Here is a 26,029-nt window from a genome sequence, read left to right as displayed (position 1 = left end):
ATATATTATATATATATAATAACAAAAAAAATTAAGTTGCTTTCCCTAACTGTTTTTTCAGAGAAAAATGCACTTTTCAAGTTCTCAAACTAAGGAGAAAGTTACTGCCCTCAAGGGGAAGATCCTAACAACTGCGCTCTTTTCCAGTGATGTAGCATCAGAGGCATCCAGCACAGCATGCAGAGCCAATTTTGATGCTAGTTGATTTTGACAGCCACACATCTTCCCAGATGGCTTTAAAAAACAGAACAAAAAAACCCAGAAAACAAGAACACAGGCACACCATGAACTGCTGCAGAAAGACTTTATGATGCCTACAGAGCATAAAAACACAAGCAGGTAAGCAGTTTATTCCCAAGAGATGCATTCTTTGGGTTCCTTGTCTCTAGAATATTTAAATTGCAGAGAAAGCTTAAGACTGAACTGGTATTTACAAGCAAAGCTTCGGGATTCAAATGTCCCCAGAAACCACTCTCTGTATCTATTTATAACAGGTCTCACAAACCTGACCCCAAAGGATACCAAAGTCTGCCTACCTAACTGGTAAACTTTAGAATGCCTTCACTAATACACATGATGAACCGTTCTGAGATACAGTGACAGAAAATGTCAACCTCTATGATGCAACCGCTTAAGCAACATCCAAGCAGCTTTTAATCGTAGACATCATTCTATCTATGAAGTTCTAAATGGTCCAAAATTAGAGACAGTCATGACTTCATCAAGTGGTAACTTTTTGCCTGAGAGACAAGACCGTCTTTTTTTCCTCCTTATTATAAAGGGACTTGCTACAGGTTCATAAAACCTCTAAGATGATTGTTTCAGAGTGGCCTGCAGGTGGGTTGTGGTGGATTTTCCCCCTTTCCCCCTCTTTACAATATGGATGTAGGAGAATAAGGAGAAATGAAGAACTTTAAAAAAGCATACAAAGAGTACACTGGAAGCTCAAACAGATACCACACAAGACCAACACTGGGGAAACACAGAGCTCTTTAAAAGAATGGCCATGGTAAGAAACAATCCTTTCGAGGTTCTTTGATTAAAATATCTATGATGAAGATATCAAAAAGATTAAGAGGAAAGGTTCCTTGCATGCAAAGGAGAGGATGCAAACAATATGCTGTTAATTTAAGCACTGATTTGGATTTTCAAATATAGGAATCAAAAAAAAACATGGAATAAGATAGTGTAAAAGATGGTCACCAGCACCATTAGCATCATAAAGATCACATGCAAGTTTTGATGACTGGAAACCTCAGTTCTGGTACAGTGGTTTTCTAGAAACTGAATGGAGAAGTTTCCAACAATACAGACACCAGCTCCAAAGCAGAAGCAGCACTTTGTGACAGAAGACACGATACAGGAAATGATAGTCCTAACAGTGGGGTCCAGTAGAAGACTGAAAGAACGGTACATATGACAGTTATTCCAATACTAACAGATCCAAGGAAGCTGCATTAGTAAATTAAGAAGGCCACCTTTAAGAAACGCTATTTTCCAGCATTATGATTCTTGTTGCACTCATCATCGGCTGTGGCTGTCAAGACCTATCTGGACCTTTGTTTTTTCCTTTCCGTTCATAACTCTAGCCACTGACCAGAAGCATAACAAAGATCAGAGCCTTTATGAAACACCAGCTCTTCTAGAGCCACATCATCTAATTTACTGAAGCTGTTTTCTGTGGAGCTGGGACACTAATTGCAAATGGCTTGAAACAAACAAAAAACCCACACCCAACACATGAGGGATTATCTTAAGCTAACTCCATATAGATCCTTCCATTTTCAGTGGACATCACAGGCACCTTTACCATGTTAATAAAAAATGAAAAATTAAAAAGATAGCTTAATTCAGTGAAAATTACCAAGGGCGATTTAACCTTTACACCTTTGCTACAGCTGATGTGTCCAAGCTTACAGAACTAGCTGAAAGATTCCAGTTCAAGTATGCATACTTATTTAGCACGTACAGGTAAATACTACAAAGTTTGCACTTACTTCTTAAAAAGATTTTGCTGTGAAATTTGAAAATCTAAAACTGACTTCATAATTAAATGGTTATATATGAAAATATTTGAAAATGTTTACAGCCAAAAAAAATTTTCTTTCTGCTTTCCTTTTCACAGTGCAAACTAGAAACATGTAGTTAAAGAAAAATGGAAGTCGAGTGTTTGTAGAATGGCACATTTGAAGCTGTAAGTTTGTTTAAAATGAATGCATCTATTTGCTTTCTTTCCTTTTGCACATACAGCAAACAACTTGTGAAGCAGTGTCTAGTTAGAGAGAAGATTAAATCAAAGGGCAGAAGAGATTTTTCCATTAAGCATTGGGTAGAGGAATAAGTCACAGACAGAATAGCGTTCTACTCAAAAGAAGTAGCCAAGGTGTCCCAAGTAAAACAGCAGTTGTTATTGACTGTCAATTAGCTTACTCCAGACAAGAAATCATGATCCACTCCCTCATTTTCAGTCAAACATTACCCAGAGCTTTCAACCTTGGAAGGTCTTACACAATGCAACATGCAGCAAATATCCTCAAAATTGATCACCTGCTGCCAGGTGTCAGCCAGCCAATCAACCCAAATTACATTAAATTGTCATCCTCCAAGCAGTAGCTCCACAGGGCAACCAAAACGGCTTAAGCAGAATTTTTCACACAATGGGGGAAGGTGGGTCCCAAATACTGGTTGTAGTAAAGAGGTGGATGACTATTCCTCTCGGCAGGGTGTGGTTCTAGAAGGCAGTATTGGCCTCAACAGAAAAAGAACTTTTCCTAATTCAACTCTATTAGGGATATGCACCTCTTCCAGGCCACATATTAAAAGAATAAACTTCCCCATATGCACACAGAAATCCAGCAGTGTAATAGAAAAGGAAAAAAAAAGTCTTTAATCTTTTTTGCTCATGTCAAACTGTATCAATAGGGATGCATAAAAATCAGGAGTTGCTGACCTGCAATTTTGTTCTTCTTTTGTCAGAGGCATTTGTGATGTTGATGACCTGCCTTTGCGACAGCCTCGCAGAGTCTTCCCTGCTCTGAATTTCCTCCTTCCAAGCTGCATATGCAGGGTAGACAACATTTTCCAAAACAATGTTGGGTTTGGGTTTTTTGGATGGTGTTTTTGGTTGGTTGGTTGGTTGGTTGTTTTTGGTTGGAGGGTAGGGAGGGGGGTTTCCCCAAGCCAGTCTGCCCTTCATTTCAAAGCAAGCTATTTTTGGCTGTAACAAGGATTTCCCACTCTCCTGGAAGACCGCAGGCACCAAATGCATGCATCGCACGCTCCGATTCATCACACGCTGTATAATAAAACTAGACTCCTTCAGTCTGCAGTCGATTACACATTTGGATTAGGATGAGAGGGATTTGCATAACCAGAAGCCAGATATATCTCACTGAGCAGGTGCTGCTGGAAGTGCACTAAGTTCAATCCACCCCAGGAAATACCAGTGCTAGGCATTCTGAAAAGGTCAGCGGTCTCCTTGCAAAGACAATCTTGCAAATTTTATCTTCCTCAGTTTTCCAACTGAAGAATGGCAAATTTGCATTCCTCCTTTTACCAGTCCTCCACTAGGGGGCTGTACCAGGCCATATGGAACACCAGAAGAGATGGCTGGAAATACACGCAGATACTCCAGGCTGTGGTATCTGGTCATTTGCTATGTTTTCTTAACAGATATAGAACAGTTGTCTGAAACTGATTCACGCACCCAACCAATTTTGCAGGACATGACTAATTTGACATTTTAAATCACAATTAACTTCTGCATTGGCTCACACCTTGTCGTATTTCTGGAATACAACATTGCTTTGATTGAAAGAATCTATTGTTTAGGCACACGCAAAATTATAAACCAATTAAAAATAACTACCAGAAATAACAACTATGGTACTACAGAAAAAGTCACTTCACTGGCCCAGAAGAAAAAACCCACATTTTGCTAAAATGAATTCACATATGTTTCTTGGGCCATGCATCTGCAACATAGGCTACCATGCCTTTTAAATTATCTGATCATGACAACTACTATTCTAAGCTTTCGTTTTTTGTATGCTGCCATGAATCCTAGAAATTCTATGGAAAAAAAGTAGCTGAGTAATGCGTGCACTGTACTTTAGTACAAAGCCACACACTGGAGCCTTTGCTTCTAAAGGTTAAGATTGACTCATTTGTAATGTGTTTTGTGCTCTACAGTTAGTATGATGTATTAGAGTTAAAGACACTACTGATGCTTTCCTAAAGCTTGCTTTTTTTTTTTATAAGAGCATCTAATTAAAAATTTACTAGATACGCATATAAACGGTAAACAAAAACCAAAAGCTGGTAAATCTGAAAGTGGTAATTTTTTCTGCAAATGAAGTTATCTTAGACAATGATCTGAGACTGGTAAAATACATTAAAAGTATATTCAATCTGTGAGCTACCTGGAAGGCAGTAACAGAAGACAGAGCACTGAGGTTAAACTCTATCAGCATGGAGAAAATAGTGGTATAGCAAACGTTACAGATGGCATTTTTTCCACCTGCATCTTACCTTCACATACAGCTCGTATCGTGCCTTGACTATAGGATTATTCAAGATACTGGTGGCAGTAAGAACACTCTCCCTTTTTATTTGTTCTCTGTAGGCCTAGGAAACAAATTTTACAGTGAATAATTATCCTGCACCTAATTCCAATTGTCACACAAATTCGAATTCATGGTAAGTTTCTGAAAGGAAAATAATGAACGTATTACAGCATGAAATGCTCATTACTAGCATTTAAGTCCAAACAACATAATAAGCTCAATGAAGTTTGGTAGTGTTTATAGTTTGTTGCTTTAGCTTAATCAAAAGATATATTCACGTCTTGCTTATATAATGAACTACAAACACACAGCTGTCTACAACCACAGTTACCTGTTCTCATCTACAGATAACACGCAGGCTTTTCCATCACAGCCTAATATATTGTTGAAGATGTCTCTGCTCATTGCAGGGGGGTTGAACTAGATGACCTTTAAAGGTCCCTTCCAACCCAAACTATTCTATGATATTTCATAATCACAGAAGCTCATATATAAACAAAACATTACTTTGGCAATCTTGCTTACTATGACAACCATGATTTTTTTCCATTCGCACTACTCTTTCAACCCTTCTACCAACCTTAAAAGTGTATCATTATAAATTCTAACAGGGACCAATTCCATACTACTCTGCTCTCGCTTTTCTTCAAATTAAACAGATAGTAGCCAAGCAAAAAAAACCAAAGACACCAGGTTTGTTATCTTGCTGGAAATGTATGTATTATGTTTTGCAATTTGAATAACAAAATCTTTCCAACACTTAATGGCAGTAGAAAAAATTCTGATAAAATAAAGAAGTCATTCCTGGTAAACTTCTCAGGACTTACTACTGCCAGCTATTAAGCACACCAACATTTCATTAACTGGGGGCGCTTAAGCGCTGGCTGCTTCATGAGACATTATGTTTACAAAGTGTAACAAGGACATTCTGGCTTTCTAGAGAACACCACCAACAAGAACTTAGAAATTACTTGCACCGAGTACCATAGCACTTCTCACCTACTATTAGATTATGCTTGCTTTGGTGTTTTGTTTTTTTTTTTAAATAAAATGTCATATCTTACTTGTTTTCCTTTTGTGTGATCGGGAGATTTTAAGTGCTGCTGAACAGAACTGTGTAATGCGGGAACATACACACTGCAAGCACTGCAGTGAACAGTCTCAACTTTCATCATATGGTCATCAGCAGTAACCCCTGCCAAAGAAGATGCAACAAATCATTAACACAAAACATGTTATTCTAGGGAAGTGGAAGAGGGGATTGGTTGTTTTATACAGAAAATTAGAGCTCTCAGTTGTTAAACATGTCAAACTCAACCACAGGAAAATATTCACCCAAATTCAGGCATGAAAATTAGGCTCTCTGCAGGCAATCTTGAAGGAGGATGTTTTTCACTTGGACATTCCCTACTCCTTCTCTCCATAGACTACATATGAGACCCAGGCAATTATGTTTGCTACCTGACTTATGATATATGAACACCTACCTGCCTAAATAGAGGGAAATAAAAATGATACAACAATCAAATTGAACTATTTAATGTACAAAAATGCCATCTATTTAAAATCAACAGTAACTAATATTCTTAATAATACACATTTTGATACAAAAAAATAAAGCTTCACCAAAGCAGTTGGATTTACCTTACCCCTCATAAGAACAACTGATTTATTTCCTTGCCTCCCCTCACCACCAGGAAGAAGCACATGAATCCAATTCCTCTTGCAAATTTAAATATTACCTTGCCAACAGATCATTCTGATCATAAAGGCAAACAGGCCCTGCAGTACTTAAGGAAAGTACACAAAAAGAATTTGGGAGATTGTTAAGATGTCAGCTATATCCATTTTTAAGTAGCTTTTAGCATTTAAATTCAAATTAAGGTAATATCCAAATACAGTTACTGCCTAAAGTAAAGGTACTCAAAAGATGTCCCCCTAGCAAATCTTTTGAAAGTCCTCAAGCAAAGGATAAAGTGGAAGGATATGGCACAGCAAGGTAGGGACACAAAAAATGTTCTAGAAAACTGCCTGCAGGGCAGCCAAGGGGAAAAAAATTCAGGCCAAGATGCATCTTGGATAGCCAAGAAAGTGCTCAAACTCCTCTTTTTCTCAGTGTCCCTCAAAACCACAGCAACTATGCCTTACATTATCCAGATCCTTGCCATCATACTTGACAATTATCACCTTACTGCTTTATTACACACTCTCTTTCAATCTATCTGCATCCACCTGTTGCCAGTCCTCATGCATTATACTGAGTAAGACTGTGGCAAAGCCCACATAATTCTGTTTGTCAAGTACCTAGCACAATGTTATCTTACTTTCTGACAAGGCTACCTGGATAGCAAACATAAATAATGCTATCTCCCATTGTGCTTACATTCCACATTATAACCAAAATGAAGCAAGGAATCCCAACCAGGTACAGAAGAGGTGTGAAAACTAATCATTTTAATCCAAACATTTTATCAAATTCGAAGAAGAATGAAAGGAGAAAAGGACAAGCAGAGCTCCACAGTATGCACTTTCACATAAAAAGCATTACTCACCTTCCATTATATCTTTTTCAGCAGCTTGAGCATTTTCCGTTTGGTTACTCGTCTGTTGCTTACGCATAGCTGTCTTCTTGAATTTATTCACCATACACTCCTACAGAGAATCAGAAAAAAAAAATTGTAACACACTTGATGTACGAATGTTTATATTCCAGTGGGCACCTATAATTAAAATATTACTCAGAATAGCTCTGTAATAAATTGCAATTAATTGCTGTTCCTTCTTAAGGCACTACTTTTAATTGTAAAAGTAATGCTATTTTACAGACTCTGAATTTGCTTCAACTTATCAAAAGTCATCTGCAAAACGAGTAACGAAGATAAATTAAGCACATTTTGAAGATAAATGGTAAATTGTAACTACACTCTAATGTAAAAGTATTATATAAATCAAAAAACAGTTGTCTTACATGAAGAAATTCCATCACTACTTTGTCAAATTTCGTTTGCTTCTGGATATGATCCAATGTTTCCTGGTGAGCTGCACTCTCCAGATGTGACTCAATTTCTTTTTCCTCAAATGTTCGAAATTTGCAAAATGAGCAAGTAAACGCCATTCTACCAAGAGAAATACATTAAATAATATTACCATTAAAGAAACTTTTTTCCTTCTCTCCTCAGAAGTATGAGGACTTGGCAAGCCTAATCAGAAAAGGAATGGGAAAAGCATTCTTTAAAGAAGTCTAAGTGAAAAAGAAAAAAAAATTCCAGTATTTTACCATTATGAAGGGTACTGCTACAAGAACCAAATATAAATCAGGCCAGTCTCAGAATTATCTATGAATTATCTATGCAGAGGACGAAAGCTGCTGAAATCAGAAGCTAGCCATTCAAAAGCCACATTATTCTGTGAGCGTATCTATCATAGCTCTCTAGTTTCTGTCACCTTTTGTAGTACTTCTAATAGTCAAGCCAGTCCACGATTTCCTAACTACAAATAGTCAAAAGAATTAATTTAAAGCTCATTTTCCATACAAAACTATATAATCTTTATAAAGAAATATGGCCTCCTCAGTACAACGAGGAAAAGGCACTAATGCTATGATCATATACTGCACTGACACAGAACCATTTTGAACAGTGCTGGCCATTAGCCCGCTTGCCTGTGGCAAGACTAAGAAAAGTTACAGAACTACCTGCTTATTTTTGCTATAAAATAGCTCACCATACATATAAAACCAGAATAAAGTCAATTTCTAACAGCTTATTAAGTCAGCATGAATATATATTTAACTGAAATATATACTTCAAAAGCAGTATCATTCTAAGCTGTTTCTCAAGTGTGCACTGATGCACTTGTGGGGGAGAAGGGGTTAGGAAATTGTGTAATTTCTGATACAGCAGAGGCCCAGTGAAACATCCAGTCTTCCAAGCCACAGGATTTGGGTGCTGGGTTTTGGTTTGAGGTTTTTTTGTTTGTTTGGGTTAGGTTTTGGGGGGGTTTTGGGGGGTTGGGGGGTTTGGAGGGTGGCAGGGGGTAGGTTTTTTGGTGGTTTCTTCGTTGCATTTTATTTTCCTAAAATCAGTCCAAAGGGTCTTTCAGGAAAGAGAACATATTCTTACAGAAGGAAAAAGGGGAAGAAAAACACTGCACACAAGACAGAAGTTATAGCACAAACCTGTATCCATCACCGTATTTTTCACTGTTTTTTTCCCTTCTACGCCTTTGCTTCTCTCTTCTGGCCTCAATTCGCCGCTTTTCTTCTTCCTCACTTTTAACTTCTCCTTTGCCATCTTAACATACAATAGAAGGATTTTAAAACATTATGTTCCAAAAAAAAACCAAACAAAAAACCCCCAACAAAAACAAAAACCCAGGAAAAGACAAACCCAAAAACAAACCAATACCCAAAACCAGAAAAACCTCAAACCCCAGTCAAAGTATCCATCTTCCCCGTCTCCTCCACAAATACCTTAAAATGCAAAGACCCTATACCACAGTGGTTCAATGGCTTATTTAAATGCCATAGAAGTTTTGCTTTGTTTTCCTCCTCTAAAGACAACCAATTTAAACATTTGCTTCCAACAATGCTAACTTAGTAGTTTAGGGGTTACACTCTAGATTACATTCATAAAAGTAAGGAAATTCAGAGTTAAAGCAAACCCTACCCTGTTATGCCTAGTTATTAAAGGCCTCTTCAAGTAAATGACCAGGAAAGGGTACCGGGGGTCCATGGGGAAAAACACATTATTTAAAACTCTCCACGGGTTTAGAACACCATTGCTACAATTCCCTTACATAAAAAGAAACTATCTAAAGCCATTCTCTTCTGCTGAGGAGGCAGTTTCCAAAACCAAAAGCAGAGGTTCTCATAAAGGAGACAAGGCAGTGTTTCATTAAGGTATGGAACCCAATCTGAACTTCAACAACTTTATTATTTTTTCCCCACTAGACTTAGCTTGATTTCACCGAAGAATGTTCCAAAGATTTTCAGCTGAAGAAATAAACCAGTGAAGGAAGAACCAGCTGAGGGCCCGCCCCCCCAAAAAACACCCCTCCCCACACAGCCCAACCACACAACAAAAACCCAACCCAACCTTCAAAGAAGAACTTCATTAAATTATCACCTGGCATGTAAGTAAGAACGCAAACAAATAAATGACTAGAAATTAGTTTTGCAACATGAAAGACTTCTAAGGACATTGACTTTTTGCACAAGCGTACTTATGTTTGCCTTTCCTATGTCTGCTTTAAAAGCCTATGGACAAAGGAAACAATTAGAACATTATTCAGTGACTAGTTTTAGAGCAGGAAAAAGAGGATCACTTAGTTTTCTTTTGCAGTTCAACCTTAGCAGAGACATCAGCCTCCATAAAATCTGCCTCCATCCCAATAGCAACAGAAAGGAACATACAGCAGCACAATGCAAAAAAAATATGACTTGCAAAAAGCTCTATGGGTCTGGAAGTGTCACTGAGTACTGAAAACGTTTCCACCAACTAACAGCTTACACTTCATCCCCCAGGTTTTTCATTTTGTAGCAAAGAGTTTCAAAAATTACTCTGATCCAGAGAGGAGAAAAACTCCTATCCAAAAGATTTTTTTTTTTAGTTTTTTAATTCAATTTGAAAACAAAAAACAAACACCCACCCACAGAGCCAATTCCCATTACTGATGTCAGGATTTAAAATTTCACTCAGTGCCTTACCACCAACCCTGGAAATGAGGAAAAGATCACTTGTTTTACTGCTGTAAAAATCATCCAGTATGACATTCTGTGGAGTGAAATGGCCTGTATCTTACCCCTCAAGCTCACAAATTCAAGTGCCTGTCCTGTTACAAGCCGGGGAATGGAAGCCTGAATCTACATATAAACTCCCCAGTGACGCTCCCGCTTTCCTTCAATGCACTTATGCAAACTTTTAAAATCAAAAAAAACCCACACAATTAAAAAAAAGAAAAAAAAGTACTACTATTTCAATAAAAGAAATTCTGATCAATTGGCTGCAAATTTCCAGCACCTCTTACCATCAGATTAGACTACATATGCAATAGGACAGCACACAAGGGAAAGGGGACTAAAAATAGTTTGTCTTAACACTGCATTTCTTTGTGTATGTGTTTAAAATCAGTACAGTTAATATACACTTTAACTGATTTTATGTAAACTAATAATTAACCTGTTTCATTAAGACTGCACATGAAATAGACCCTGTGTTCTTGAGAACAGCTCTCTGAGTTAACTAAATCCACTTTTATAAAAGTGACTCACCTAGGACTTAAAGGCGAGGTTGATCAGCTAGTGAGATAAATAATAGGGTATGGGTGAGGAACTGGTGGGATAAACAACGTTTAAGCAATGGAATGGCAGTCAGTATAGAAGACCATTTACATTAATTTCACAAAAATTAAACCAAGTCAAACAACAACAACAACATACAGAGATGATCAGAAAGCAGAGAGACAATAAGCATGTAAGGAACAAAACAAGTGATGGATGGGTGTTACAATCAATCATCTCCATGGCCTAAATTTATAAACTCTTGGGGGGGAAAAAAAAAAGTCATGCTACTCAGTAAATATTACAGATCATACACACAGGCTTACTAAATCTATTCACTCAAAGTCACACAAATACAATACCTACAATACCTTACCTGACAAAGCAAACTGACTTACCTCCGAAAGTCTGATATCCAAGATCATAAGCATCTCTTGTAAAGTCTTCATATATAACAACTGCACCACTTGTGTCCACTTCAATTTCCTAATAAAGTCAAATCCATAAATTTTGTAAGGAAAAAAAACAACAAAAGAATGCCATTCTAAATCCAGAAAAAGACTGTGCAAATTACTTTATTTCCAATATCTGTTACTTGCTATTTTTGTCAAATATGACAACGGAAGAAAGCAAATTGAGTATCTAGTTAGATTCAATGTACAAACACTTCAAGCTATGCATTCCTCCTTAATGCCTTAAGTCTTTGTGAATTAGTTTCACAATCAAAATTCTCACTGTCTTCTACATGAATATTCTGACTTCCAATTCAGACTTTCAAATACTTAGTTGAGAATATGTTAATACCTCCACTCAAAAAGAAGGAAAATATCATTCCAGTCTTTCAACATGGGACCTGGATATATATACAAGCTTAGCTTACTAATCACATTCTCACATATTGTTGCAACTGATCTTTCTGTAGGTGGGAACTAATCTTTGTACCCTATCAGTAAACACCTGTCAACACTGGTTCTTTTTTTATTTACCCTCTCTCCTTTATGTGTCTTATGCCTTATCCATTCTTCCTCACTGCTGTTTAGTAATCTCCCTGTCATTTTGTACTTAATTTCTCAACCCACCCAAGCAGGTCATAGGCGTATGAATTCAGGCTGACTACCTATGACAACATGAGAAGCGTTCGTTGACAGCTCTCCGTGCATTACAAGAATAGGTAGGGTCTACAAATCCACTTTAAAATTCATTTTCCAGTCTATCTGCATAAGCTGTATCTTTCACTCAAAATCAGTAAGGATTTCAGACTGCCAACAAAATAAGACAGTTTTAGATAAAGTGAAGAAAAAAAAATTAAGTTTAGAAAAATTTGTACAGTTAAGTGCTTAATTTTTATAACTCTATCTTAGTAATTATTCGTCTTAAGGTATACTCTGCAAACTTCTGAAAGAATCACAAACACTTTCCAATTCTGGGAATCTTTACCTCTATAGTAGAATCCTGGAAAGATGTCTTCATGTCTATAAAGATAAAATGAGGAAGAAATAAATACTGCAAAAGTGCTGTCACTGTCAATTCATTTTAAGGCAATAAGATATTTAGGAAAAAAATTCAGCTTGTTATGCAGCTAGGACTATCTACATCTACAATTTATCACATTTTACTAATACTACTAAACATAAAATCAGTTATTCTTAGGAATATAAACTAAGTAGTCTTCTAGAAGCAATCACCTATATCTAACTCCAAAAAAACAAGAAAGTCAAGACTGAAAGAACAATGTAATTTTGAGATATATTTTCATACATATATTGTATACCAATTGCATCCAATTTTCTGTTAGTTGTTACCCGCTTTTTAGTTTTCAACTCTGTGATATTGCTTAGAGCACCTTTCAGTTCAAGTCTCAGAAAATTGTATCAAACCACCCAATCTCAAAGCCACAGGACACGCTGATTAAAGTACATTCTAGTAGGTGCTATCTACTCCACTTCTTGAAGTACTTCAATATTATGTAGTACATTGGTCCTTGGATTGTGGAAATCAATGAGGGGGAACAGATAATAAACTAGAAGTGCTCTGTCTGAAGGTAGTTTAGAAAAGAGGAACCTACAGAAGTACTGAAAGAAGAAGAGCTAAGAGGGAGACCTTTGAGATGAAATTCTTTGATATACCTGGATGTGTATTTTACAGACCCATTTCATCACAACAAAGCTGGCGAGTCCAGCAATAACATTCCCTATACAAAAGGGCAGAGGAACGTGTTTTATACACCCAGTGCCTGAAATTTTTACAGTACTCTTGAAGCTAAAGTTAAGGGAACAGTTTTGGAATACACAGTAGTGTAACTAGAATTACAAAATCAAAAATAAAATTTTCATGTGGAAGTTTTTGCCAAGTCTGTGCATTTTCCTTGCAAGCTTTGAGCTAAAGTAATTTTAAACATTTTTCAGGTGTGATTTGAAACCAAACTATATAAAACACTGCAGATCAAATTACTGAGGAAATTACATGCACAAAAAACTAAAATTTGACTGCTGTACATGCCTTTCATAATATTTAATAAAGTTTACATTCCCTCAAAGCAAGTAATTTATTTAAACCTCATTAGTAATTTTTTTCCCCAGCTTTGCCTGCAATATCAAAATTATTACAGTTGTAGGATATCTTTAGGGAAGCTAAACAAACTAAGCGCCACTAATACTTCGCAATTTATATTTCCAGTTTATCTATCATATTTCCAGTTCTTCTCTTAATTACTGCATTTCATTTATAATTACGGCCTTTCATAAGTTATTCTGTAACTATTTTCACTGTTTTCTCAGTTTGCCTCCTTTTTCCTCTCCTCTTCACCCACATCTTATGCCTTTATTTTAGCTGCATTGCAGTTGATGTGCTAATTTTTATATCCGTAAAAGTATTTGGACAGCAGGGCCAGGCTCGTGCAAGGGCACATTTTAATATTTGTCAGGCACTGTCACTTAAGGCAACCTGAGATCTGAAATTATTTTCAGTGGTGAAAATTTGCCTCCAGGAAGTATCATTATAAAGTCTGAATGAAATACTCTTCAGCAGTACATATTTGAACACATGAAAATACTCAATTTCCTTCAGCAAATTATCTTTGCAGTAGAAGAGTTAGAAGAGTAAATTCACAAAATCTGTTGTGGAGTACTTCAAAGGCAGAAAATGAAGAATTACAAAACAGCACATACAGCCCTCTTTCTGAATATTAAAACTAAATAATTCCTAATGAATAAAAAAAATAGTAATTTTAACTTAAGAATTTTGGCACTTGTTACTTACTAGGTGATTTTTTCTGGCTCAGCTTCAAAATAGGTTTTGTCATTTTGGGTTTCTTGATAAATGTCCCACCAGGTTTGTTATATGGCTGTGGTATCATTTTTCTTTTTATTCCTCTTGCAGCAACTGCTGCAGGACTGGGTTTGTTATGATAGTCAACAACAATTCCAGGTCTGTGCATTCCTCCAAAGTCTCCCATATGCTGAAAATTTGTGAAATCAAGAGAAAGGTATTAGTATATGAAATCAATAGAAATAAAACAATTACTTGGTACAATAATACGGTGAACTAAGTAAAATTTGTGTTCTAGAGCAAAATGCAGGGGAAATTTAAGCTCCTGGTTTGATGTTGTGTTGTGCAATGGCTTTGTGGGTGTTTGTCCAATAGAATGAATACATATGTATAAACTGTGTTTCTGCTTATTCAGAACCATTGTCCAGACAATGAACATGATTATCAGAGTTCATATCTCAGCCTAACATCTTGGCTCCTCTCTTCAGATTCTCTAGATGACGAATGACTTCTCCCTCTGGGAAAAAACAGACCTAACCAACCCAGTTTTCGACACTTTAGACAGCAGTCATATGTTAAAAAAAAAAAAAAAAGAAAGAAAAAAAAGCTTCATTATGCCAAATTATTAGAAAACAGAGTAAAGAAGGTTGTCCAGTGTGGAGCAGTGATTAATTGAAGGAAGCTCATTCTTCCTTCTACTTATCTTTCCACTGAATTCAATAAATTCAGAATTTAAAAGTTGGGCCTGGAGGGAGCAATACAAAAATGTGGCAGCAATAGGAATGAAAATTCAGCTGAAAGACTAAACCTTTCTATTATTTCTAAAATGCTGTACAGTCATTTCTGGACACTTGTTTATTAAAGTTACCTCTCTGAAGGTATGGAATAAATGAGTAATCTGAAGAGGGAGAATTTAGGTAGCTGCAATATTCTCAAAAGCGCTAACATACTTTGTAATATTAACTCAATTATTTGATTAATAAAGGGCAGAAGAGAGCCCACTGACTGGATGGGTGACTTGGATAAGCAGAAATATTTGTATTGCCATGAGAAGAGAATTAGTATTACACTATCAAAGTTAAAAGAACATAAAAATAACTCCAACATACTGCGTGATAAGTACGACTTTTTTTAAGCGAATTTTAAATGACAGACAGAATGTACCAAAACGGGCACTTTTCTTAACCAGAAGTCCATGCACAAGATCTCCATGTTAATTTATTTAGTTGAGATGGTTATAGAACTACCTAGCATGTACATTTACACTGTACACATGTAAATTTGACATGAAGTATGCACTTGGATAATTTCAAGTACTATTTTTTTTAAACAGTCAGTCTATCTATTAAAGGTGCAATGCATTTTACATATGGTAAGTAGTTTAGCCTTTACATTCTCCTTTATTACATAAAAGACTAAAAAGATAAATTTCAAAAGGAAAACAAAAAAGAAATAAGGCTACTTGGTTGTAACTCTGCACAAAACTTTCAGATCTAAATGAGTTCTGAAAGGATGGCATCCAAGCTTAAGAACCTAACACTTTCAGCTTCACAAGCAGAGAAACAAAGATTAGAATCTATTTCTCATACCATGCCACATGCTAGCTAGCAGCCATGTGCAAATCTGAGCTAAAATTTGAATATGGCAACTACAGTACTCAAGAATGCTGTAAAGTAGACTTTCTGGAACAAAACCACCACACAATTAGGCATTTAAAAGACCCAGTAAAAAATAATCTTCCTCTACACTGCAAGCTACAAACAAGTTGTATGGTTTAATGTTAAAGAATTGCTTCCCAAAGAAATATGGCACGCTTAAGAATTTTAAAAGATAAGTTACACCTAGGCAGAAAAGTGTTCACTGAACTCTTTGTGCTTAAAAAAAAAAAAAATATTCAGAATTGGGATTCTAAAACCAAGATAAAGGGACACCATCAACTTAAAGTTAGTAATTCTTCGTCAGGATTTTTTTTTATTCTCTTTTGCTGTATTTTTCCCCCCCTAGCTCATTTAACATCAAGCATTACTTCTCCAAACTGTGATCCACTATTTTGTGCACAGTTAATCTCGCTGTTTCTTGGACATACAGGTTTTACATCCTACACTGGAAAGGAATCCACTGAAAAGTAGTTAGAACATAAGTCTTCAAAACAAAATGAATACAAGTAACATCACTAGGCACACTATCTAGAAATTAATCTCAATTGTGTGAAAGGACCTGATTTCAAGTTGATGATGCCCCTTTAACCATGCTTTAATTTTGAAAAAGAATCACTGTAACTGCTAACCACCCACCTTTGCCATTTCCTCCCCATCACCCTTCCAATACACAAGTCAGAGTAAGAATTAAGTTTAAAAGAAGACTTGATGTTTGATAAAGTATGTTTCAACATACTAAAGAATTAGCTAAACTTTTACCTTTACAGGAAACAAAAACTACTCTAGCATTCACAACCTGGGTTTTATTTTTTGCTTATACATTGCACCTTTAACCTACTCAAAACTTCAAAAGACTTTGAATTAAACTTTTACAATATTCAAGAATTTCCCCACCAGCAGCAAAGATGCTAGTGTTTACAAGGAAAAATGCAAGTCCTTTTAATCCCTTTTAGACCAAACCTATTACTTTTATCTTCACCTTTCAAACAAAAGGAGAGATTTAACAAACCTTATCAACTAGTCTTCTATTACTCATTACTTTCAACAGAAAGAGGGACTGGGTTCTACTTGAAGACAGCTTCAAGGGAGTAAACAACATTGTCAACCATGATAGTTTGCTTGGACAAAAAACCCACACTGTACTGAACAGTGCATTCATTTTAAAGCAGTGGTCTTGAAAGGGTTTAAAAGAGTGTCTAGTGAAAAGAATCTGAAAAGATTCTGTACTTACTCCTCGGCCTCGGCCTCTGCCTGTTGATGGTCCTCCAAAAGCATCATAGTTTCTGCTTCCAAATCCACTTTCAGGATAAGCAGGCGTTCCTCTCCCCCGAGAGCCTACAGGTGCAGGCTTCATATGGGGTGAAGAAAAACTGCTGTAGGAAGAGTAACTCTCTCTTCCTCTGTCCTCCATAAACCCAGGCCTCAATTTTGAACGGGAGTAAGGTGCTTCCCAGCTAGACCCGCCCTGGTTTCTACCTCCGAAAGAGTCAAGGCTATTCCGGTAGGAGTTGTCAAATCGACCACCATAACTACCTCCGAAGCGGCTTTGTTCGGGTTCATTATAACCATAGCCAGATCTGTACAGATCTCGCCCACCCAGAGAAGACCCGGAGTCGTAAGACTCATAAGGTCCAAACCTGGAAAAGTTGCACAGTGAGGAGAAAAAAAAGTAAGCTTACTAATGTTATACATTTCAAAAGACAAGTTATCAGTTGACATTTATCAACTAAAATCAATTTATTACTATACTGGTCCGTACAGTTGTGTTATTGTTTAATCTTGATTAGGGCTGGGCAAATCACACTATGACCAGATAGAAAGCTATCTGAGCCATTTTTGCTACAAACAATTCTAAAGTTCAGTATGCCTGAACTTTGTTTACTTAAAATTTTCAGCAACATTTATTTACTAAAACATTATTAGAGCCCAGCCCTAGTCTCACGAAAATAATCACCTGCAGACATTCATAGGCTAGTCAAACTCTCCTTTATTCAAAATCATGCCCTCGTATTCTAACAGTTAAACAGCAGTTAAAAGGCGGCTTAGTTCTGAACTGAGAAAAAAAAAAATAATTTTTTTTTTAAGTGGTACAGTTGTGAGTCTTAAACATCCCACAGTTCTAATTTGAAAAGAAAAAATACACGAGCTCTTCCACTCATATTCGTACTTTCTGGAAATTTTCTTCCCTGTAAAATTCAGTCTTCCAATCAAAGAGTTCATGATCTTCAGTGTATCCAGCTCTCACTTGCAGACCATTAAGTCTAGCAACTTAGGATTTTGAAAGTCTACCCAATGCATGCACAGTGGACACGAAAACAGTCCTTGGAATTTCAGAGTAGAGTAACAAGGAGCTGAAATCTTTAGTTATTTACCAAGAGTTTGCTTTGCCTGGGGGGAGAGAGTCAGGCTAGAAATCATCAATATTTGTAACCGCTTCGAAGGGAAACACATTAGTGTCCCTGCAGGGTTATAATAAGGTGATTCACCAGGAGTTGGGAAAGACAACCCCTTGACTGATAAAATATAAACTAGAACAGACTCAAACTACTAACTGTATCTATAGTAAACTGAATGCCTTCATTTTAAAATATGTTAGTCTCAGAAGACCCAAAGCTACACAGGAAATGACACTATCTACAGAAAGAGCCCATGCAAAATATTAACGTTACATGGCAAGAGACATTTCGGTGTTCAAGTAGTCATTCAACCTCAATCATATGCAGATTACTATATGGTAGGTACAGCTCATTCCTGAATCTCTGCTCAGACTTTTAAGTCAATCTTAATGTTCATCATTAAACAATTATACTTAACTAAAATGTTTAACAGAACCGTGCAGCAAAACACAACACTTCTCCAGCCTCCCTACTTAGTACTGTCCTTGCCCAGTGGCATCACAGTGACTACAGACAAGAATCATACAGTAGTCTGGCTACAGCCAGACAAGAATTCAAGGGCGCACACAAGAAAACCATCAGATTATCTAAGTTTTCTTCACATTTTATTTCCTCCAAGATAGAATCACTACTCTGAAAAGCATGCTTCTTTGAATACGATATTAAGACCTAAATCAAATCAGCTGCTTCCTACTGTTTTTATCTGAAAGAGCAACGGTAATAGTATCCTAGCATTAAATACACAATTTTAAGACCACTGCATCAGAATTTTTATTTTTAGACCAATCCATCTTACAAAGCAGCCCAGAATGTGCACACAGTTTTGAGTGTAATCAGTACCTGCCAATGAAATAATCTGGACATGACTTTCAGATTCAATACCAAGATCATTTGAGCACTGCACATTCAAACCAAAGAACACATACCCTAAATGTTCCTTGAAAACGGAATGTTGATAGATTCAGTCTAAGGCACTAAACCAGTTAGGTCTAGTCTGCTATGTCAGAAATGGTATGTCAGGCCAATCAGCTACAAATTGCTAGCCATTACTGAAAAATAAAACTTTTTCCATTTTCATTCAAAGACGCATTGTTTCACTGCCAAACTTTTCCAAAAAAATGCTGATTATTACAAGAATCTAGCTCTTACAGTTTAGTATTTGCCAGTATTTATCGAACATGAAGACTCAGAACGAAAGTGTTCATACAAAATCGTAACAACATGCCTCAGGAACACTTAAGTTAGAAGACAGAATGATTTAAACTTAAATTGGATCTGATCAATTCTTGGGACAACTGAAGGATTATTTTACCTGTTACCACCACCACCACCTCCTCCGCCTCCACCTCCATGACTCTCCATCCCATAGGATTGGTTAAGGTAAGAGTCCATGGATCGTGGGCCACCATAGCCTCCATGCCCATAATCACGGTCCATGTCTAAAAAAAGAGCAGAAAAATGTTTATAAAGAAAGCAAGCAAGAAGTCTTATTAAGTAATCTAGTTTAAATTCTTAAGTAAAAAGTTTACTCTTTGCCACAGTGCTTACAAACAAAATATAAAACTGCCAGTTGCAAACCAATTTCGACACTGTGCTTAGGGAAGCCATGTGTCTTTGTCATTATCTGAGCACCTCTTAAATGAAACCCAGTTCATGTTTTTCCCAGTAGTGGATAACTCGGGATTATTGTTCCGTCAGCTGGAATTTGGACACAAGTTAAATTAAGAGAATTAAATGGAGAAGCCCAATGTAGAATATGTCAGAAGTTAGCGGAGAATTAAGACCACTTCCCTCCCTTTAATAATACACACAGCTCACAGGCATCTGCTTTCTCTATCCAACACCACAAGAAACCTTCACTCACATTGGCAGAGACCTTAGGTCAAGGTTACAAGCTGTCATGCTGCACTGCAGACTCTGTACATAGGCTACAGTCAAAGAAAAGAATTTTCTCCAATCTAGCACGAACAAAAATCGACCCAAATCAACACTGAGTTGCAGTTCACTAACTGCACTAAGATGTTGGTATTTCATAGCTGAACTGATGTCACTTCATGACATCTTTGTATCTTGTAATGAAGCCTGGCAAAAGAACCAACTTCTTCCTCAATATTGGAAGTCCTATGTAAAAGTTGTGGTTAAATAACCACTCATAAATTCAAAGCACTAAAACAGTGTCGTAGATCTGCATAACGAGTATGATCCACTGTCTTCCTGTAGCATGCACAATTTGCACTCCACTGGCATTCTAGTGACCAAAACTGCTTCCCGGTACCAACCAACACTAACTTTTGGATAATACAGAAAAAGCCTGGCAAGTCAAGCCTCACAAAAAAGGTAACGCAGAGAAGGAAAACACAGTGAACACAGGAAGATAAAAATATAACCACACAAAGACTTGTCTACTCTAACAAGAGAGTATTTTATACATTTGAAAATCTCCAAGTTTAAACCATTGACTTTTCCAGAAGATAACAGGACAAAAAGCTCACTTGAAGTCACAAGAAATTTTCCTGTTTAAAGAAACACAGTAATTCTCTGTGTGTATCATTTCATGAAAATAACTGTAGTGATGAAAATAAGTATATATACACTATTTCCTGTTTGTACCTGCTTCTTGTTAGCACCACGCAGCCATTGTAATTTACTTTCTTACACCTGTCAACAACAAGAATTCTGCAAATGGTATTGAGCTGACTGTATCACTTTTACACAGATGTTCTTAGCATGCCTGAATAGAGACTCCAAGAAATGAAGATCTCCTGCTGTTTTTTTTTTTTTTTCCTAATGATCACAGGTACTTTCTAAAAAATTAAAGATGATACTTCTGAAACAAGAAAACTTTGAACATGGAAGTCACACTGCACCTTTCCATATTCTGAACATACAATAAAAATTCTGCAGCAAAGCACAAAAAAAGCTTTTCAAAATACTGATCATGTAGCACCACACAGCATCAACTTAAACTGCAAAAAGTTACTCTTTAAAGAAATGGCTGAGCCTTCTAATAGAAGCATCTAATAATCCTCTCTGGTGTGACTGAATGATCTACCACCTAATCCAGTGGAATACCCTCAAGACTGCCTACATAAAGATGCAGGCATCTTTATGTAAAAGAGTAAAAAGAGTAAGGTAGTCAATAAAATAAATTCAGTTTCACAGACATTAAGGTCAGATGATCCCATGGTCAATCTCAGATCCAAGGGTTTTGTTTTTTTTAAAATACAGTATATCTAATCAAAAGACACGGACATTCTGAAAACTGAAATATCTGACCTGAAAGCACCCAATAATTTACTTAGTTTCACCTGCTCCCTATTATCTACAGACTCTGAGATGGCACAAAAGTAATTAGGTTAAGAGTTGAGGAGGTGAATCAAATCATTCAACGAGGAAGAACACAACATACTGTCAAGATCCCTGCCACTGCAATCCTATTACAGCATAGTAAGCAGTGACCAGTGTTGTCCATGTGCCAGAAGTTTGCTAGTGGGAGAAACACAAACACATTCACACACAAAAGAACTCTTCCAAAAAATGTTTTGAAGCATAGTTTTGAAACAAATTTTTAGTCTTAAATTTTTAGCATGAAAGCAAATACTAAAATATGTTTTACAATCACAGGATAACTTCTGACATCCACTTTTGCTCAACGCTCTCCTTACTCATCCACAGTTCATGTTATCCAACATCAGCAGTCTTGCTGTAGAGCTATGCCAGTCCCTAAATCCTCAGATCACTGCCCTGAGGACATCACCACCTCCTCCCTAACAGTGAACAACTTACCCATCCTTTCCAGACTCACTGCACTGCATTTACCTACATTATAATACACTCGCATTTGGAAACGTTTAACAGGGGATACAAAAGATACAAAGAAGTGAAGAGGGATGATCACTTGCACGATTTTCCACTACAAGAAATTGGAGGTGGCTAATGAAACTTAAAAATAACAAGCTAAAAAATTAATTGGATCCTTTTCCACAAAACAGATACTTAAGTCCTGGAACTCTCTGTGACAAGAAGTTACTAAAAATTTACATGGATTTAAAACAGAAATTGGATAAATCCACTGACAAGAAATTCAAAGGATGTCAAACACAAAGACTATGTCTCTGATTCAGAAAGTCCCCAAGCTGCAAACCAGTGAAGGCGTATAAATATACCAAAGGAGTACTTGTACTATTCCTTCCACATCTCCAAACAGACAGTGACATACAGGGTATTAGTGAGGTGGGACAGACACATCTTTGACCTGACCTAATGAAGGTGATCTTACGATCTCCTTCCAACTATTTCATTAACTGTTCCAAATTGCTGAACAGTTAACCCATCATTCCAACCACTGGCCTCCTGGTTCAGTCATTTTGTCAGCTGTAAACTTTACCGAAGATTTATGGATTTTACACTTCATACCCAGAGCTTCACAAAGATACCACATTCAAATTAAGAAGTGCAGTATTTCTTCAGGCATTAAGCTTTTCTTTACTCTGAAAGTCTGTTCTCCTGATAGACTTTACCTTAAAAAGGGGGAAAACGTACAAGACAGTAAATATTCACTTAGGCGAGCCAAAATAGAAGGATTTCAATTTTTGAATGTAGTAACTGAGTAATAATCACTTGCACAGCTTTAATTATTACAATCTCAAGGTAAATAGCTTATTAGTTGACAAACCTCACAACCACAGACATCAGAATCCATTCGCACTGGCCTCTTTCACGCTTTTGATTCTTCTACTAACTAAAGCAAGACAGATGGACATGGAGCACTAAAAAAAGCTGTATCGCACAGAACAATTTCCTCTGCCTGTAGCCTGCTCCCCGTTCACTGTCATGTTAGCTCTGGCTGTCACCACCAGTGGAGATGCACAGAAGTTGCCTGTCTGTGCAAACTATTCAGACTAGATGTGAAATTGTTTCACATGCTAAGAGAACACGACCTTAAGCACTAGAGAAGAATCACCATGAGTTGTATTGCAGCGTCTCAAACTTAAAATTCAAAAGTGTAGTACTTCATTTAAGTTTAAATAGTAACTGCTTATCAAAGAAACCTTTGAAGAAATATTGTATCTGTGTATCTATGAATACTACCGAGTGAAAAAGGAAAAAAAAAAAAAAAAAACGGTTCATATTTGCTCCTAAAGTTTAAAAATGAAAGAGTAAATCTCTGAACTGATGAAGGCACTGACAAAGCATCTGAAACAAAGAGTTTGTTGAAGGAATAAATCAGGTTTTGGTATCTGCAGCTTCTTGGATAAACACGGTGTGGATGAATGAGCTGTTGAATTAAAGTACAGAAATAGAATTGCAAAGAACAATCTCACTTTTCATTTCTAGATCATACCTAAAGTCTACTGGGGTAGGGGAAAGGGGAAAAGAGTTATGTCAAAGGGGGAAAAAAAAAATATTAGCTCTAAAATAAAAAAGAATGGGACACTAAAAAACAAGTTCAATTTACAAATTAAAATGTTAATGTATGTATATTCCTTCAGATTACAAAAAAAGCCATATCTGGTGGAGAGATCACTTAAAATAGCTGCAAAATAAATCTCAATAGCCAGCAAAGAAAAATCAAATTTTCCTTAGAAAAAGAACTAGGAAGTTAAACATGTAGTAGATAAGACTCAGAATCTCTTGGTACAAAGGACTCCATTTATAAGAAAAAGCTTAAGATCCAAGAACATTGAAATCATATTCACAGCACAAAGAAACAAAATCATTTTCAACAGCGCTCTCCATGTGGAGCATATGAAAAGGCTATCAAGATAAGAAAGGAGAAAGATCTTGCAGTAATAAATAATAACTGAAAAAAATAAACTTCAGTAAAATAAAAATAACCTTTACACAATAAAAAAACCCCAGAAGTATAGGCTTGAAACAAGCTAAATTTCCCTATATTTTAAATTCATAATCCGCAATGACTACAACAAGCTTAAGGATCCATTGTGCAACAGTAAGCAACATTTCTTCCAGGCACATTACTTTTTCCATAACACCGTGCCTGCTTTAAGATCACAACCTTGTCATTAGATACAGAAGTTTTAACACATCATTGATTCCCATGCAAAATAAGGAACGAATCCAATAATGTAGATGAATTTTAGGAATAGCAGCAAAAGCCATTTCCACTTCCAGATTAAAAGGACAATAGTTACAGTAATCAAAATACTAACATGAATAGTTAATAATATTTCTGTTAATGTTAACAGAATTTATTCTACAGGCCATGTCATCTCTGTCTCAAACCAAGTCATCAGCAAGGGACAATGGTGGAATTTCAGCAGTCATCAGCCATCCAATGAAAAGTGCTTCACACTGGCTAAAAGTTTCCAACAGGAACCTTCTTGCCAAGAACTCAAATGAAAACTGGGCAAAGATGAAAACCCTCAACATCCATCCTTTATTGCCATCTACTGGGTCCCTACAAAATAGCCTTTAGCCCACTGTACAGAATCAGGGTATGACAAAGCACTATGCATGCCTTACTAAGGTACATACAATGCATAAACATTAATATTAAATGTTTCAAGCTGCATACATCATAATTAAACTTGTTTAATAATTACAAATAATAGAAAGCTTAATTATCACAATAAAAACTATTATTACAGAGGTACATGAAAGAAACAATCTAATTGTACAACATACATTTGATTGGTTACTTCCCATAGGATGACCCTGGATTCACTTTAATACTACTGTCATCAGATCTCAGAAAAGCAGGTTCTGGTTAATGGCTACAGTGAATATTCCAATAAGATACTTAAACTGCCACTTAAGAAGAACCTTTTCTACTAAAAATCTAATGGACATTTAATTAGGAATCAATAAAGAAGATTAAAAACAGGGCCATAGCTTTAATTTATTTATTTTACCATGAAGAAAGATAAATGCAAAATAATATCATTGGCAAAAAAGCTAAGACTCAAGGAATGTATCATAAATATGATCATACTGCAGTCAAAGATGCTTCTGTAATCCAACGTGTTATTTCCGTATAACAGCCAGCAAGAGTATCAAGAAATCCAACAGCAAACACTTATTTGATGACATCTGTAAATGAAGCTTGGGTACAGTTTATGGTAAACTTTTTATATTAACATCCTTTTAGTACTTGCTTGCATGCTGGCAAGAGATGTCAAATCATTTCTTGAGTCTTACTAAACTCATAACCTTAATCATCTTACAAAAATATGTGTATTCCTTTTTGTTGTATCTATGTGGTATTTTTGATAGTGTAAAAACAAGGCTAGCTTTTACTGTATCACATTTACTTCATATGCTTTCTATATTCCTTCCCAAACTCTTAGTTAAAGTAAACTTAAAAAAAAAAAACAAAAACAAAAACAAAAATCAAGCAGTTCCAGGTTCTGTTTTTTCCATGTCTGTATAACAGGGGAAAACATCCTCTTTCTTTTCAATAGAAGTAGTAAGAATCAAGTACAGTAGTCCATAAGAAAACAAAATACTGATTTATGCAAAAAGCATCATCCTAAGAAAAGTCTGTATTCCCCCCCCATCCCCACTCCTTGATCTCACAATTTTGATTTGGAACGTGCAGGAGTTCATGTTGACATGCCCAAGATGAAAATCAAGTCTCGCTCCCAGCCAGTTATAACTCCTCCAGAAAACATGTGCAGTCAAACCATGTTACGTACTTTTAATAACCCGTTTGTTTTGTCAACACTGACTGTTCAGCCCCAACGCTTTTTACAGGTTAGACGTATTTATAGCTCATACCTGAGACTGACCCACTGGGCATGTTCACACCACAATGCATGGGGGTATCTGGGAATCTCCAATCTCTGTCTTCAGCTGGAGAGGATGGGTCAGTGAGAATGACTTAGTGCTTAGCAAGAGCTG

At 36.5% G+C, this 26,029-nt stretch overlaps 1 protein-coding gene across 1 annotated transcript; it reads right to left on the bottom strand.

The window, feature by feature from the left end:
* Positions 1-4,530: 4,530 nt before the first annotated feature.
* ZNF326 (zinc finger protein 326) lies at positions 4,531-25,977 on the bottom strand (the record flags this gene model as incomplete). The annotated part of the gene is made up of 11 exons (XM_009585710.1): positions 25,907-25,977; positions 19,479-19,605; positions 17,002-17,407; positions 14,104-14,302; positions 12,283-12,317; positions 11,244-11,331; positions 8,743-8,857; positions 7,534-7,681; positions 7,118-7,217; positions 5,630-5,760; positions 4,531-4,626 (listed from the first exon to the last, which is right to left on the bottom strand). Coding segments are annotated over exons 1-11 (1,485 nt in total), but the record flags the coding sequence as incomplete, so codon positions are not given.
* Between the last annotated feature and the right edge of the window lie 52 nt (positions 25,978-26,029).

This window comes from Fulmarus glacialis, unplaced genomic scaffold, assembly GCF_000690835.1.
Source record: "Fulmarus glacialis isolate BGI_N327 unplaced genomic scaffold, ASM69083v1 Scaffold41129, whole genome shotgun sequence".
Taxonomy (NCBI): domain Eukaryota; kingdom Metazoa; phylum Chordata; class Aves; order Procellariiformes; family Procellariidae; genus Fulmarus; species Fulmarus glacialis.
This window is presented reverse-complemented; position numbering and strand designations above follow the sequence as displayed.